The following is a 17,582-nucleotide window of genomic DNA, read 5'->3' as shown; positions in this document are numbered from 1 at the left end:
AGGCTACTAAACAAAGAAATAAATCAAATTATTCCAGAAGACGGGAAATACTATGGTAAAAAAGAAACAAGAGATCTGATGGACAGTGAGTGGGGAGGGGGAGGCTACATTAAGTCAGGGGAGGGGTCAGGAAGGGCCCGTCTCAGGAGGTGACACAGGAGCTGAGACCTGGAGGAAGTGGAGGAACCAGTCATGCAAACAGAGGTCCTAGAATAGCAAACTCGAAGTCCTGAGGTGGGAACAGTCTCAGATGTGTTAGTGTTGTTGCCGCTCTTGATGTTGTGTTGTTCTGGGGAGACAAAGAGGAATACCTGGCTGGGGAGCATCATGAGATAAAGATGGAGGAGGTGATGTCAGTCCTCTAGGGCCTTGTAAGTCACAGTGAAGGTTTTGGATTGCTGTACTTTGTACCGGATAGATGCTCACTCTAGCTGCTTTGTGGAGAGTGAGTTGTTGGGGGGCAAGGCTGGAAATAGGGAGACCAGTGATGGGGTAGATGCATGTCTGCTGAGAGAGGGCAGGGCATGTGAGCCCAGCATCTGCTGAATGCTTAGATTTCACATCTCCTTTAATCTCCATGGCAACCCTGTGAGCTGCAGGTCCTTACTATACCCATTGTACAGATGAGAAAACTGAGGCTTTGGAGATGTTGAATAGCTTGCTCACAGTCATAGAGCCTTAACCCTAGCCCTAACCTTAGCTGATGTAAATGGTGGAGCTGGGGTTCTAGCCCAGGCACTCTGACTCCCGAGCCCATGTGATCCTGGGTCTTAACCATCAAAGGCCCTTTGAGTCCAAGGGCAGAGTGGGAAGGGCTCAGTCCTTCCTGAGATGCTGCCTCTTCGGATGGACCCCTTCAGAACCACCCCTCTCTAAGTTGCTTCCTTGAATCAGAGGGAAGCCCCCAGATCTGGGTCTGCCCAGGGTGCCAATGCAAGTGGGAAGGTATTCCTCCAGGTGCCATGAATTTTTTTTATTTTTTAAAATACCTTTAATTGAGACATAATGAAGTGCAGTGCACTTGTGAAGTGCATTAATCTTACATGTACAGATAAACGAGTTTTTCATATGAAGACAACCATGGAACCACCACCTGGATCAAGACAGAGAGCATCTCTCACCTACCTGCGTGTGTGCTCAGTCACTTCAGTCGTGTTTGACTCTTTGTGACCCCATGGACTGTAGCCCACCAGGCTCCTCTGTCCATGGGATTCTCCAGGCAAGAGTGCTGGAGTGGGTTTCCATGCCTTCCTGTGGGATCTTCCCAACCCAGGGATCGAACCTGAGTCTCTTATGTCTTCTGCATTGGCAGGTGGGTTCTTTATCACTAGTGCCACCTGGGAAGCCCTCTCACCTACAGCCAGGACAATTTTGAAGGGTACAGTTTATGCCCCAAGCACAGCACGTCTCTGCCCTGTACCAGGTTTTTCTAAGATCTCCTACCTCCCCAAGGAAGGAAGACTCACTGGAAACTCCAAGTGACCTCCCAGATCCTAGGCAGGGGTCCTTCAGGGCAGAGCAGCACCAAAGCCCTTGTCAACAGACCAAGAAGTGAAGAGGGCGGCTTGGTGAAGACCCAGGTCTCTAGAATGATGGTGATTTAAAAGCGACTCATGTAAGCATTTCCATGCATATCTCATCTCTTGGCAGTGGGTAAGACAGGAGGTCTCCAGTCTTATTACAAAGAAGCCTCAGTTTCACCATCCGCAAAATGGGGGGATGGGGAGCGGTGAACCTGATGAAGCTGAGTTTCCTGCAAACTCAGCAACCCTAAGATTCTCAGGGTCAAGAGGAAGTGACAAGTCCACCCAGACAACATTTTCTTCCTCCAAACGAAAAAGCAACCTCTCAGATTCCTCTCTCACCTCCTCAAAATCTGACACTGGAGAAGTATCATATGCTTATCATCCTTCTCCAGGGAGGAGTCTCTTCAGAGGACAATTTGTTATTTACAAGTTGCTTTAGTGTCAAAGAGACTGGGGTTTGAATTCTGGCTCTATCACTTACTAGCTAAGTGACACTGGGCAAGTCACTTCACCTCTCCGAACCTCAATTTCCTCATCTGTAGATGGAGATGGAAATGGCCCTTACCACAAAGATCTCTGTAAGGATTCAGTGAAATGATGAGAGGAAAGTGCGTGGTGGGTGCCTGGAGGATTCTAGGTGACCTCGAGGTTAAACCCCAAGTTCAAGCGCTTGGCATCTAGTCTGTTAAATTCCCCGCAGCCACCACCCACAATTGCCACATTAATATGCCTCCGTTCCTCTTTGGTTAATATATGTATTATTTATAGGGCTTTATTATGTGCTCAGAGGGCTCCCCTGAGAAATATAATTGTGCATTGGGAGGCAAATTTGAATAATATTTACAATTAATTTCCGTCAATAAAGCAACACACCAAGGCCTCTGTGCAGCTGAAACGAGCTCTGGGTTGGTTTCCCACTAACCACTCCCCAGAGAAAGCTTGGGTAGCTTTTAACTATCTGTGGAGTAGTCCGCTTCTCTCAGGCTCCACCTTGGCTCCCACAGTCCAGGCACCAGGGCATTCACCTGGCTGCGGTAGCAGCCTCCGGCTTCCCCTCCCGCCCCTCTCTAACTAGTACTCCAGAGCAGCCCTAGGCATCAGGCATCCTTTTATCCTTTTTTTTGGGGGGGGGGGGCCACACCACGTGGCATATGAGATTTTAGTTCCAGACCAGGGATGGAACCCACACCCCTGCATTGGAAGCACCAAGTCATAACTACCGGAACCCCAGGGAGGTCCCAAACATCCCTTTACATATGGCTTCCCCTTCCCACCCCCCAGTCCCACAGTCTGGCCCTGCCTCCTCTCCATCCTACCTGGCCGATGCTCATTGTACTCACTTGGCTGCATCCCTTACCCCCTTTTCAATCCCCCGAAGTCACCCTGCTCCCTCCCACATCAGTGCCATTTCCTCCACCTGCAGCACCCTCTCCAGCACCTCCCCACCAGGTCAGTGCCTCTCCATCCTTCAAACCTCAGGAGTCTCTTCCCCGGGGGCTCAGCAGTAGCCAACGCAGGAGACGTGGGTTCGATCCCTGGGTGGGGAAGATCCCCTGGAAGGAGAAATGGCAACCCACACTCCAGTGTTCTTTCCTGAAGAATTCCCACAGAGGAGCCTGGCAGATTACAGTCCATGGGGTCAAAAAGTCAGACATGACTGAGCACACATGTACCACCCTGGGGAAGTTTCTTGGCCTTGGCCAGGGTCACATCTCTCTATAATATGTGGGTGACCCTTACTATGACTGTTTTCTGTTTGGGTTATTTTTTTTTAATTGGCTGGCACCGCTGTCCAATGAATGAGCTAAGAGGATGGAGACTGTGTCTGACCATGCGCACACCCCCAGTGTTGACCCCAAGGCCCAGCAAAGAGGGGGTCTTAGGCGGATGCTTGTGGAGCAGGTGAATGGGTGGACTTACACACAGATGCTTATGGAAATGGGTGGGTGCATGAAAGGATGGCTGGATGAATGTGCAGATGAGAATGTCTGTCCTTGGGTGGGCCAATGCACGGACTTGCAAGGAGTCCTAGTTTGTAGTCCCCTTTCTGCCGCAGCTGGCTGTGTTGTCTTGGGTAAGTCACTACCTATCTTGTACCCTTGGTGCTTAGAAAAATTACATGAGTGGAGGGAATTTTTTCAAGATACAGATTTCTTGTGGTCCAAAATTTGGGAAATGGGAGGTTGGGAGTTGCAGGGGTTCTCTTGCCATCTCACAACATAGCCGTGCAACTCTGGACAGCACATTTCACCTCTCTGAGCCTCAGCTGGCATTCCATGAGGTGGGTGGGGGAGGCAAGGGGCAGGACCCTCCAGCAATGAGAGTCCTCACACTTGCTTCGGTCTGTTTATTCAAGAGAAACATCGTCTTCAGAGAGGAAACAGGCAAATCCCCTACTGAATTATTTCGCGGTCGGACGAGCTGCCTCCCGATTCCCCCTTGTCCTGGATAGCAGCCCCAGTAGCAGCTCTCCAAAGCCAGAGTACCAAAGCATGTCCGGGAAGAATGAGAGGAAGGCCAGGACCAGGAGCTGGGAAACCACTGACCACACCATCCAAGCTAACACATCTCCTTTTGCAGATTTCTCCAAGAGCAGCTCTTGCAACCTCAGCTCCCTCCTCTGTGAAACAGGGAGGACTTGGTGGGGATGAGCCTGAATGGCCCTCAAGGCTCTCATGATTGGATTCTCTCTTCTCCCATCCATCCGGGGCTCTGCTCTCCAGGCTGACCCTGGGGTCCAGCTTAAGGCAAACTCCTCCCTCTGCCAGCGCCCGGGTCTGACTCCCCTTCTGAGACCCTCCCTCCTTGTTTCTCTTCCTTCTCTCTCCCTCCCCCTCCCTCTCCACCCTCCCAAGAGCTGAAGAAGCTGGGAACTCTCTTCGGGCAGCAGACCCAGTTCCATTTACTACTGTGTGATTCTCATCAAGTGGGGTCCACAGGCCAAACCTCCTTTTCTGCACCCCCCCACTCGAGTCTGATGGTCCTCTTCTCACAGGGTCGTGTTTGAGGCTTTGATGAGATTCTGGGCTGGATACATGGTAGATGTTTAATAAATGCCAGATCCCTTTTCTTCATCATTGTTCTCCTTCTCACTTCTCTCCTCCCTCCCTCTCCCCCCGCCCTCAAACAGCATCTTCTCTTTTGGTCCCTCTGCCCGCAGCCCCATGCCCCCTCCACCCTGCCCCACCCCACCTGGGAGGCAACGCTGCAGGACCCATTGGCGGGTCCTGGCCCCGGAGGGAGGGCCCTCGGGCACACAGCACTGTGTTAGCCGCCTGTGGAGTAATTCAGGTGAACGTGCTGTGTGAAACACAGGGCCTTTGAACATGCGACCTGGGGGGACCCTCAGAAGAAGCTGTAGGGACAAGACTGAAAAGGTTGTCACAGCTGCACTTAAGCATTTGATGGTCAGAACAGGAAGACTGGTGGGGCAGCCAGAAAGAGCGAGGCCTGGCTCCAAGGAGGAAAACAGCTGGTTTTCATTTTGCTCCTGTTCATCAGCTTTTCCAAAGACAAAATGATTTCCTGGCTCCCCCGGCCTGGGCTGGCCTGCATGCAGCCCAAAAGGAACAAGAAACTGAGCCCTGGCAAATAGTGTGGTCCTCCCCAAGTGGCTGGTGACTGCCTCTGGGGCCTGGAACCCCCCTCACTCCATCTCATGCCCTGGATTCTTCACCTGTGAAGTTGGGTGGGTGACAGGGGCCTCTGGGCAATATTGAAAGCTCCCTTCGTTCAAGCTAAGTTCAGACTGCTTGAAGCAACTGGACGCCCCAGTAGGGTCAACTCAGAGCTGCCTTTCACAAGCACAATGACCCAACAGAGTGAAGGAACAGTTTGTCTCTAAATGAGGTACGATTCCAAACAGCCCATGGCCTCGGGAACTCGCCTGGCGCTGTGTAGACATTACATCTGTTCATTGCATCTTGTTGGAGAAATGGCTTCACAAAAAAGAAACTTGGAAGAGAATGGAATATGGACACTCGGAGGCCAAAGGGTCCTCCCTCCAGGCCTCCCTCCCCACCGCCCTCCCTGGAGAGCTGGGTAGGGTGGGGCGGGGTGGTGGGGAGCGGTGTGTGTGGACACAAGAGGTGGGAGTCAGGGTGGGTGGGTGTGGATGGGTGCCAAGGGAGCTGGGAGCCAAGTACATTTTCTCTGCCACTTTGGATCATTTTTGAAAACTATTTGCATAGCTGCCTTTAAAGCCCTTAAGATGTTAACATGAATCTGCTGAGGGATATGCATATATGAATGCTCAAAACCCTAAGCCTCTGCGGCCTTCTTTGAGCCAGACAGACCTAGGTTCAAGTCCAGACTCCTAACAGACAGAGACCAGCTGGGCATCCTTGGGCCAGTTACTTAAACTCTCTGAACCCCAGAAGCCTCATGCATAAAAGGGAAGTGTAATTGTACCTAATTCAGGGCTGGCTGCCGTGAGGAATAAATGAGATACACATGTAAAGTGCTTAACATAGACGTGCTAAATAAATGTAGGTTACCAGGACAGTGTAGAATATTCTCCGCAGAGGCATTCTCCATGACAGAACAGCTCTGTTCTTTTCTGGAGATTCTGCCCCCCGGCTGGCTGTGTGACGCTGGGTAACTTCCCCAACCTCAGCATCACCTTTGTCATTTGTAAGTGGGATGCTGACAGTACAGCACAGCCGCAGAAAAGACAGTGTGACTGCCCACAGGAGGAGTCCTGGGCCCAGAGCACCACCACCCCCCGCTGGGCCTGCCCCACCCCCACCACCCCCCAGGCCCTGCATCTCAGGAGCACAGTCCAAAGAGCCAGGCTCCAGATTCTGCTTCTGGAGGGACTGAGCCCTTGGAGGCGTCTTTGGTCCTCGAGGTGCTCCCAGGTTGCTTCCTGCATCTGATTTTGGGCTAGCCTCCAGCAAGGCTCTGAGGAAGTTGAGAAAGAAGAGATCCCACCCCCCACCCCCACCCACCATCCACCCCCTGCCCCGGAGCATCACCAGCCAGTCAGTGGATCAGGAAAGAGGGAGGAATTGCTGTGATGGAGTGAATAGGGGGCTGCCCACCTCGAACCAGCCCCAGGGGAACAAATGCAAAGTGAGGACAGGGCTTGGGCAAGGGGCTGGCAGTATGACCCCACCCTCAACACAACATTGCCCTGGAGGGTTCTAGGGTGAGCTGTTTCCTGTCACACGCCCTCTGAAAGGTCTTTTCTTTCTCCATTCCTTTCCCTACAAGACCCAAGCAGCCCTGTAGCAGCTGTATCCCTGCTTCTCTTGCCCCCGTTAAAAAGCCCCACGCCCCCCTCAGGACCTGTTGTCTATCTTTCCAGCTGATCTGAAAGTCAAATGCATGGTCCCAGGAGTTTCTGTGCTCATATGTCACCTTCTCTTCCCAGGTGACCTGGAAAAGGTGTGTGCATTCCAACACACCCTAGACCCGAAGAATGGCTTAAGAGCAGGATTTCTGGCCAGCTATTAATATAGGGCTCTGTGGCGAAGTGTGATCTACATCACACTGGCTTGGCTCTGACCTCCTCTCCTCACACCAGAAATGGACCTTGCAAACTGTCTATGTCATGCCTGGAAAGTGCTCAGGTAAGTAACTGAATCCCTCTGTCTTATGCCCATTCTAGTTCATGGCAGTGCTTTAGAAAATTTTCCCTTTTTTCCTTTGTGTTGGTCAAGGCAAGTCTCTGAAGATGTACAGGATACTGGTCCAAGCCTGAGCACCGCAGCATGCTGTGCCCACCATGCCGCTGGAGGAAAGGCATTCCAAACCCTGGATTCCCAGCTCAAAAACACTGCTCAGCCCCACGTAAAATACAGTGGGCATCTGTGGGTTGCCCAAGAGGTTCCTGTTGTGGTGTCCAGAAGGCATAGCTTTGAGTCTCCAAGGTTGGGAGTGTCCACTGTGGGAGGCGTGGGTAGGGTTCCTGCCATGGTCTCAAGAAGCTGTAGCTTTGAGCCTCCTCCAAGGTTGGGAGCATCCACTGGGGGATTTCCGGGCGAGGCTCAGAGCATGCCAGTCTCCCTCTCGTTCACAGATGACATCTTGGTAAAGCTCCTGTGGCTGGGGTAGGAGGAATGGCCTGTGTCCTCACTCAGGGCATTGACCAGACGGGAGAAGAGGGCCACCCTGAACTTCTTGAAGTCCTGACCCATGAAGACGTACAGGATGGGGTTCATGCAGCTGTTGGCGATGGCGATGGCGGTGGCCAGGGGCACGCCCAGGCTGAAGACGGAGGGAGGCACGGAGCCACGACGGAGCTCCAGGAGGTAGAAGGTGTGGTAGGGGCACCAGCAGAGGAAGAAGGTGACGATGATGGTCAGGATGATCTTGAAGGGCTTCTTGGTCTTGGCCAGGCGGCTGCGCTGCAGCTTGTAGACGATGGTGAGGTAGCAGGCGGTGGTGATGAGACCCGGCACCAGGAAGCCACAGAGGAAGCGGGTGATGGTCACCACCATGTGCCGGCCGGAGCCCAACGGGTCCACCTGGGGGTGAGCCGGCCAAGGTGAAGAGCCGGAGGCCGACAGGCTGAAGTTGTTAAAGCAGGATATCTTCCCATGCAGGCGGGCCGTGTCCCGGAAGACAAGGGATGGGGAACTCAAGAAAAAAGCCAGGACCCAGATGACCAGGCAGGCCGTGTAAGCGAGCCGGACGCTGCGGTGGTTCTGGGACCAGACGGGGAGGAGCACGGAGACGCAGCGGTCGAAGCTGATGACGGTCAGCAGGAAGACGCTGGTGAACATGTTGTGGATGAGCAGGAAGTTGCTGATCTTGCACATGGCCGTCCCGAACACCCAGTGGTAGTCCAGGGCAGCGTAGGCGATGTGGACGGGGAGGAAGACATTGAATAGGAAGTCGGCCACCGCCAGGTTGAGGAACCAGACGGTGTTCACCGTCCTCTTCATCTTGCAGGTGATCATGACGATCACCAAGCCGTTGCCCAGGATCCCGAGGAGGCAGATGATGCTGTAGACCGCCACCAGAAGGATCCTGACCACTCTGCCTTCCAGGGGGGATAACTCCTCCAGAACCACGATGGGGTCCACGTCATCGGGGTAGTCCTCGTAGGAGGTGTTGTAATCCTCAGCCTCCATTCTCTGCCAGGGGAGACAGGGGGCGTGAGGGGAACTTTGATTAGAACTGGCTTTAAAGGGCTTCCCTGGTGGCTCAGCGGTAATGAATCTGCCTGCCGATGCCGGAGACGTGGGTTCGATCGCTGATCGGGGAAGATTACACGTGCGGAGGAGCACCTAAGCCCGTCCACCACAACTATTGAGCCTGTGCTGCAGAACCCGAGAGCTGCCACTATTGAGCCTGCAGGCCGTAGTTACTGAGGCCCGTGCGCCTAGAGCCTGTAAGAAGCCACCACCACGAGAAGCCTGTGCACCAAAACCAGGGAGGAGCTCCCACTCGCCGCAACTAGAGAACAGCCCACACAGCAACAAAGACCCAGCACAGCCAAAATGAATAAATTCAAAAAAAACAAAGAGCTACTGGCGTTTGTTGGGGAGGAGTGAACAATAAACAAACAAACAAACAAAACCATGGCACCTTTAAAACACTGGGTGAAGCGTTTGGGTTGATGTGTGCACCGATTTATCTATCACAGGGAACTATAACCAGCAAAATCTATAACTGGACTGAAGAGGTTGACCACCACCAGCGAGACCAACAGTGTCCTCCCTGGCTGTGAGCAAGACCATTTGGGTGGTTTTGCTATTTTACTTATTTGACAAACAGCTCGCAGGCACCTACTATATACCGGGTACTATTCTAAAGGGTTGATGTATGCAAAGTCCTTTCATCCTCATAACAACTCAGTGAAGTGGTTACAAACCCCATTTTACAGATGAGGAAACTGAGGCACAGAGAGCGTAAGTCACGTGCCCAAGAGCACAAAGCTGGGAAGAGGCAGTCCATGAGTCAGGGCAGACGCTGACGCTTACCTTCTGGGCCACCGTGTTTTTGCTGCCTCTCTGGGACCCTCCCTTTTTCCTTTACAGTCTAATGGGAGACAAACACTCATCCAAAAAAAAACAACCCTCAAATCGTGGAAAAATCGCAGTGATGCTAAGCGCAAGGAAGGAGAGGTGCACGGTGCTCTGAACCTGACTCTGACCAGATTCCCAAAACCCAGGGGACAGCTGCGCCAACAGTGCCCCTGCCTCGTCCTGGCCTCCCACTGCTGCCCTTTGGAGAGAGGGGTTCAGACCACAAGAGCCCCTCACCGTTTCACTGTTATGTCCAAAGCTCTCCAGTGTTGGTCCCTGGCCGGTCAGCCCCCACACACAGCTGGAAACACCTGCGGGGCAGAACAAGGCGCAGCAGTTGGCTCTCGATCTAAGAACCAGAGGTCCGGATGGACCCAGCTCCAGAGACAGAATGTACCAGTTACTCCCGCTTTACGGAGGAAGCAGAGGCTCAGAGACGCTTAGAGGCAGGCCCAGGGTTACCCAGCTGGCAAGTGGTGGAGTCTCATGAACTCAGATCAACAGCTACACCCTTCATCCCAACCCCCATCTCCCCCGACCCCCGAACCCCGACCCCAGCACATCTGGTCAGCCTGCTGACTGTGTGACCTTCTCCTTCCTTACCTTTACCTTGGAAGTAAGAGCATTATCACTACTGGCATTTGTTGGGGAGGCACGAACAACAAACAAAAAAATCATTGCATCTTTAAAACGCTGGGTACAGTGTTTGGGTTGATGTGTCCATTGATTTATCTATCACAAGGAACCACAACCAACAAAACGTTTAACTAGATGTAGGCATCAGAGCCAACCCAAACCAGGGCAGAAACTGCAGACCAGCAGAGTCAATGGGCTTGAGGCCTCTGACCTGAAACTCTGAGCTTCCTTGTGGCCGCATCAGAAAGGGAAATGTGATCCGTGGTAGAACTTCATTTATGGAGATGGAGGAAGCAGCTTAGGGGGTAATGTTGTTCCCTCACCCTGGATTCTCCAGGGCATTTCTCACTGGGCAGGGGCTTCACTGAAGGGCGCGTGACAGAGGCAGCGGGTAGTGTCACTGTCCAGGGCTGATACAGCATCCCAGGGGTGATTTCCCACTGGTGGCTGCTTGTGGGGGCCTTGAAGGCAAGGGAAAGGGGAACTCCATGGGAAGATCAAGACATGATGACAGTCTGGGTTCTCAGGATTCAAAATGAAGGCTTGGAGAGCTCAGAGAAGTGGTATTGGGACTCTGAATTCCTCAGGCAAGCAGGGGGAACCCAAGAGAGTTTTCACTCGGGATCCTTGGAAGTCAGGCTCTGGAGTCAGATTTCCCAGCTGTGTGGCCTTGGGCAAGTTGCTTCACCTTTCTGAACCTCAGTTTTCTTACCTGGAAGCTACTGATATCCTTGCAAGGCTGTTGCAGAGCACAGGGGCATATAAGGAGCCCCAACGACCTGGCTCTTGAGAAACCTATATGCAGGTCAGGAAGCATCAGTTAGAACTGAACATGGAACAACAGACTGGTTGCAAATAGGAAAAGGAGTACGTCAAGGCTGTATATTGTCACCCTGCTTATTTAACTTATATGCAGAGTACATCATGAGAAACCCTGGGCTGGAAGAAGCACAAGCTGGAATCAAGATTGCCAGGAGAAATATCAATAACCTCAGATATGCAGATGACACCACCCTTACGGCAGAAAGTGAAGAGGAACTCAAAAGCCTCTTGATGAAAGTGAAAGTGGAGAGTGAAAAAGTTGGCTTAAAGCTCAACATTCAGAAAACAAAGATCATGGCATCCGGTCCCATCACTTCATGGGAAATAGATGGGGAAACAGTGGAAACAGTGTCAGACTTTATTTTTCTGGGCTCCAAAATCACTGCAGATGGTGACTGCAGCCATGCAATTAAAAGACGCTTACTCCTTGGAAGGGAAGTTATGACCAACCTAGATAGCATATTCAAAAGCAGAGACATTACTTTGCCAACAAAGGTCTGTCTAGTCGAAGCTATAGTTTTTCCAGTAGTCATGTATGGATGCGAGAGTTGGACTATAAAGAAAGCTGAGCGCCAAAGAATTGATGCTTTTGAACTGTGGTGTTGGAGAAGACTCTTGAGAGTCCCTTGGACTGCAAGGAGATCCAACCAGAACATCCTAAAGGAGATGAGTCCTGGGTGTTCATTGGAAGAACTGATGCTAAGGCTGAAACTCCAATACTTTGGCCACCTCATGTGAAGAGTTGACTCATTGGAAAAGACTCTGATGCTGGGAGGGATTGGGGGCAGGAGGAGAAGGGGACGACAGAGGATGAGATGGCTGGATGGACATGAGTTTGGGTGATCTCAGGGAGTTGGTGATGGACAGGGAGGCCTGGTGTGCTGCGATTTATGGGGTCACAAAGAGTCAGACACAACTGAGCGACTGAACTGAACCCACTCCAATATCCTTGCCTGGAGAATCCCATGGACAGAGCTGCCTGGAGGGCTACAATCCACGGAGTCACAAAGAGTCGGACACGACTGAAGGGACTGAGCACACACACGGGCACCCTCACACCCAGGCTGCTCTGACTCAGCCTGCTCTTCACCGCCTTGTTTTCCAGGAAGTGGGCACTCCTTCCTGTGTCTGTTCGCACCCTTGCTGATGCCCCAGGGACCCCAGCTCCACCCTCCCAGGACACCTCCTCTTTGCTGACCTTTCTTGGCTCCTCAAGGAACCTATGTCCCCAGTTTTCAGGATGATCTGAGGTCTACGGCACAGCTGGGAATTGTTTGCCAAGCTGACATTGTCTATCACAGTCCAGGTGGGCAGGTGAGTCTGGCCAGACTGTCCCTCTTTCTGCCCTCGGCTCCCCAGGAGCCCAGGGAACAGACAAGCTGTCCTGGCTCTGCTCCCAGATTCCTCCTGTCATCTCCAACTTGTGCCCTTTGGGACCAGGGAGGAGGTGGTGGGGTCAGGGGGACACTCCCTGTGTCACCCGAGCAAGTCGCCTCCCCATCTCTGAGCCTCAGTTGTGCCATCTGCTAAATGGGACTGATAGAAACCCCTGCCCTACCGACTTCTCAGGACCACCGGAAGGATGAGTTAAGGCCCTCCAGCTTGTCCCAGGCTTGGTGAGGACGACAGGGAAAGACCCAGGCAAATCAGGGTCAAAGTCCTGGGAGGTCTGAGAGCTCTGTTTTGTGAAGAGACAAAGCGTCCCAAAGTAAAGCAACTAAAACCTTTTTTTGGCTGCACGGCAACTTGCAGGATCTTAGTTCCCTAATCGGGAATCAAACCTGGGCCCTTGGTTTTAGGAGCACAGAGTCCTAACCACTGGACCATGAGGGAATCCCCTAAAACCTTTTTGACCAACATATTTGCTACGCGGCACCTGCCAAAAATCAGAATCACTCTCTTTAATTTCCTCTGCAACTTCAGACTCAGCCCCGAAACCAGGCTCCTCTCTCCAGGGAGGTTTCTCTTGGTGTCGCCCCACCCTCGTGGAGTTCCCATCCCAAGGCCACCAGTATGTGGCCTTGCACCAAGGCCACAGAAGTGGAGCCCACAACCGAGGTCACCTCTGAAACTGACTGAGCCCCCTCTGTAACCGTCGCCAGAAGCCCCCCTGATCATCACCAGCAGATTTCCTAACCCCATATTAGGCAAAAATGCCCACCCCTATACTCACCCTATAGCACCCTGAGCAATCACCTAATGCCACCTTGCCAGCAGGAATTTCCTTTGTCCTGAGGCTATAAAAAATTGGCTACTAACCCACCGAAAGCGCTGGCTCTCGCTTGAGCCGGCCCGCTGTTCTCACGGTCAGCTCTCCCTGATCTGTCAGGAGGTCAGCCCGCTGTGCTCACAGCACCCACGTTATCTCTGCTCTTTGTTCTTAATAAACTCACTCCCTGATGAAATGCTCTGTGTCTGGAAATTCTTTTCCAGACTGCCACGACAACCCCCACCCGCTGTAGTGGGTTAAATCTTCCCTTTAAAAAAAAAAGTTACATCCACCAGAACCTGTGAACGTGACCTTATTTGGAAAAAGGATCTTTGCCGATAGAATTGATGTAAGGATCCTAAGATGAGATCACCTTGGGAGAAGCTGGCCTCTAACCCCAAAGACAAGTGTCCCCGTAAGAGGAGATGGCAGAAGGAGATTTGACAGAGGAACAGAGAAGCCATGTGAAGAGGGAGGCCGAGACTGAAGGGATGTGGCCAGGAGCCAAGGGACACCCAGAGCCTCAGAACTGGGGGACACAGAAGGGACCCTCCCCAGAGCCTTCCGAGGAAGCCCAGCTTGAGACGGCTCGACTGCAGACTTCTGGCCTTGGGCGGCACAAGCGAGTGTGCATTTCGGTCGTTTTAAGCCGCCCAGTCTGCAGTAATCCGTTACAACAGCGCAGGACCCTGACACACCCTCCGTTCAGGCTCCCGGGGCGCCCGGCTCCCTACTCCAGGGCCCATGGCATTTATATGCTCATGACTGGCTTTTACACACAGCATATGAAAAAGCAGAGATATCAGTTTGCCGACAAAGCTCTGTCTCTAGTCAAAGCTATGGTTTTTCCAGTAGTCAAGAATGAATGTGAGAGGTGGACCATAAAGAAAGCTGAGCGCCGAATGATTGATGCTTTTGAACTGTGGTGCTGGAGAAGACTCTTGAGAGTCCCTTGCACAGCAAGGAGATCCAACCAGTCCATCCTAAAGGAGATCAGTCCTGAATATTCATGGGAAGGACTGACGCTGAAGCTGAAGCTCCGATACTATGGCCACCTGATGCGATGAGCCAACTCATTGGAAAAGACCCTGATGCTGGGAAAGACTGAGAGCAAGAGGAGAAGGGGGCGACAGAGCATGAGATGCTTGGATGGCCTCAGTGACTCAGTGGATGTGAATTTGAGCTAACTCTGAGAGATAGTGAAGGACAGGGAAGCCTGGAGTGCTGCAGTCCATGGGGTCACAAAGAGTCGGACACGACTCAGCCACTGAACGACAAAACGACACACCTGACCGGATTGCAAGGTACCTGGGGGTGGGGACTGGTCTCATTCAGCTCTGTGTCCAGGTCAGGGAAGAAGGTGGGCACTAAGCGGGTCCTCAGGATATTGCGATGTCCTCATGGTCTCCCCCTGTGTAGGTCGGCGTCCTAATCACCTCTTCATAGAAGGGCATCAGGCAGGTTGGATTAAGCATCCCCCCGATGACCTCACTTTACACTAATCACCACTTTAAAAGCCCTGTCTCCTATAGAGACCGGACATGTGGACACAGAGGGAGAAGAAGAGAGTGGGATGAACTGGGAGAGCAAAACAGGCATATATACACTATTGGGTGTGAAATAGCTCACGGGAAGCTGTATAGCACGGGGAGCTCAGCTCAGTGCTCTGTGATGACCCAGAGCGTTGGGAGGGAGGCTTCAGAGGGAGGGATGGATGTATACATCCAGTGGATTCACTTCTCTGTTCAGCAGAAACTAACACAGCATTGTAAGTAACTATGCTGCTGCTGCGAAGTCACTTCAGTCGTGTCCAACCCTGTGCGACCCCATAGACGGCAGCCCACCACGCTCCCCCGTCCCTGGGATTCTCCAGGCAAGAACACTGGAGTGGGTTGCCATTTCCTTCTCCAATGCATGAAAGTGAAAAGTGGAAGTGAAGTTGCTCAGTCATGTCCGACTCCTAGCGACCCCATGGACTGCAGCCTACCAGGCTCCTCTGTCCATGGGATTTTCCAGGCAAGAGTACTGGAGTGGGTTGCCATTGCCTTCTCCGGTAAAGTAACTATACTCCAATATAAAATATATTTTAAAAAAATAAAAAATTTTAAGCCCTGTCTCCAAATACAGTCATGCTCCCAAAGTACTGGGGGTTAGGACAGCAGCTTAGGAATTCGGGGGAGGAGGTGCGATTCCAGCCCACAACACCTCCACAGTTGCCCTCTACTGTTAGAACTTAACCTTGCTATTTGCTCTTCTTCCAGTTGGTTTCCTCTGCACTGGGACTGCCAGCTAGAATGTACAGAGAGCATCTTCCTGCAAATCCAGAAAGACTGCAACCCCGGCAGAAAAAATGGGCTAATGACCTAAACAGATAATGTACAGGAGGGAAGCCTTACAGGAGGCGTTAGACAGACTGATGATCAAGGAGGTACAAATGAGAACCACCAAGAGGACTAGAAAGCTGGGATGGAGCCCTCGGGCTGGCAAAGGCTTCAGGCCACGCTGCGGGTGCCCGTAAGCCCCTGTGTGCCCCCCAGCAGCGGAAGAATCATGCTTCAGGATGCCCGTGTGCAGGATTGGTGGGCGGGACGGGGGGCCAGGCATGCCTTATCTTGGATTCTCCAGGAGCAAAGCTCACATCAGCCTTCCTGCAAACGTGATTATTAAGGAAGTGTTCCAGGAAACCCCAGTAAGTGACTGGAGAAGTAAGAATGGGAAAGGGAGGAGGTCGGTCAAGGGGGCAGCGCCAGGCAGAGGCCCAAGGAAGGTGGCCTTGGTTCAGGGCGGGGTCAGGAAACAATGGAGGTCGCATTCCAGGAAACTATTTATATCCCTCCATCCTGTCCTGGGAGGGGCACCGTCCCAGGCGCTGCCTGCCCACTGAGGGCGGTCTGCTGACCGAGCCGCAGGTGCAGGCCGTCAGGAAGCAAGAGCCTTGTGCGCTGTGACACCCAGGGATCCAGGGGTCTGGGCAGCGCACACAGGCATCTGCTGATGGCTGGAAGCTGGAGGCGGCTGACGTCCATCTGTTGTGGGAGAGGCGACGTGCGAAGAGGCAACGTGGGAAAGCCACAAAGCTAGGCAGCTGTTAGAGGCCGCAGATTAGCAAGTGTACATACAGTACGCCCTGCATCTTAAAACCACCTACCCAGATAGCACGTAAGCACACTGAAAACTCACATCTAAAAGCGGCAGCACAACAACACAAAAGCACAGAACTGAGTAACAAGACACACTCTGAACAGACTAGAGTGCCTCCGTGGGAAGGCACAGCGAGAAGGAATGGGGGATAAAGGAAATGAAGGAACATCAGACAAGCACGGGGGTTTCCGGAGGCCAGATGAGGGTGGGGTGGAAAGGTGTCATTATGGCAGGCTTCTCTCCCCTCCTGAGGTACAGGAAAACACAAACCAAACAAGCACAACAACCCAAACCCCTGCCTGGGGCAGTGAGCAGCCCATGCCCAGGTCATCGAATCCCTCATGAAGCCGCACTGGGCAGGGAGCGGCCCAGCAAGCGGCTTTGGCCCTGCCTGGGGCCTTGAGAGCCCCTCCCTGCCAGCCTCCTCCAGCAGGCCAGGAATGAACCCGGACCAGCCCAGGAGAGGAATAGCATCAGCCCAGTCCAAGCTGGCTGTGACGTGGCCGAGGCCCGATTCCTCCTGCCGGGGACCGGACGCAGCAGGCAGGAGACCTGCATGTATGGTCCTGCTCCCCCCACCGGCGGGGCCAGACCCTTGCTGGGGAAGTGGCTGTGGTGGGGTGAGGGGGCAGGGTGTTAGGCCGAATCTAGTTCCTCCCGCCACAGAGAGTAAAAACCTCAGGCAGATGTTTCTGGCTTCGCTTTTCTTAAACAAACACGTGTAGAGTCCTCACCAAATTCCAGGCATAGTTCTAAGCACTGTTACAGATGAGGAAACTGGCCCAGAGAGGTTAAGTAAGGTGCCCAAGGTCACACAGCTGGCTCAGCTCAGCAAGGTAGGTCCAATTCCTCGAGAGGAAACTCCGAGCCTGCTGACCTTCCAACCCCCACTCTCTTTCTTTGTCCACTGCCTCGCCTCCCCAGAACATTTCAGAATCCTCCGGGGGTTGCCCTGGTGGGATCTCTCAAGAACCCCCACAGATTCGGGGTGTGCATTCTGCACATGGAGCAAGACGAGACTCCAGGTCCCCAGGGTTGTCCTCTAAGCCCCTCTGCCTCTAGGTAACGGCCCTAATGGAAGCTCATCACATCCCAGGGGTCACGTCCCACGTGCCGCAGGAAAAGCCCTTCAGAGGCGGGGCTCATGCATGCATCCATCCTTCAGGGACCTGTGGAGTCTCCTGCCCCCTGGCCCTGGAGGGGAGGCCAGGGTGCTGTGGGCACGGCTCTTCTCACCCGGAACCCCCGCCCCGGAGCCTGCACGGCCACTGT

The 17,582-nt window shown here is 53.0% G+C and overlaps 1 protein-coding gene across 1 annotated transcript in view; it reads right to left on the bottom strand.

Moving 5' to 3' along the window:
* Window positions 1-6,291: 6,291 nt before the first annotated feature.
* Window positions 6,292-17,582, bottom strand: part of CMKLR1 (chemerin chemokine-like receptor 1) — a 41,566-nt gene continuing 30,275 nt past the window's right edge. The window contains exon 2 of the mRNA XM_055550439.1: window positions 6,292-8,608. Within this exon, the coding sequence (XP_055406414.1) occupies window positions 7,517-8,605 (1,089 nt within the window). The 5' untranslated portion in view covers window positions 8,606-8,608 and the 3' untranslated portion in view covers window positions 6,292-7,516. The remainder of the gene's footprint in view (window positions 8,609-17,582) is intronic.

The sequence above is a fragment of the Bubalus kerabau genome, chromosome 16 (assembly GCF_029407905.1).
Source record: "Bubalus kerabau isolate K-KA32 ecotype Philippines breed swamp buffalo chromosome 16, PCC_UOA_SB_1v2, whole genome shotgun sequence".
NCBI classification, from domain to species: Eukaryota; Metazoa; Chordata; class Mammalia; order Artiodactyla; family Bovidae; genus Bubalus; species Bubalus kerabau.
Note: the sequence above shows the minus strand (reverse complement) of the source record. Positions and strands in the feature narration are given on the sequence as shown.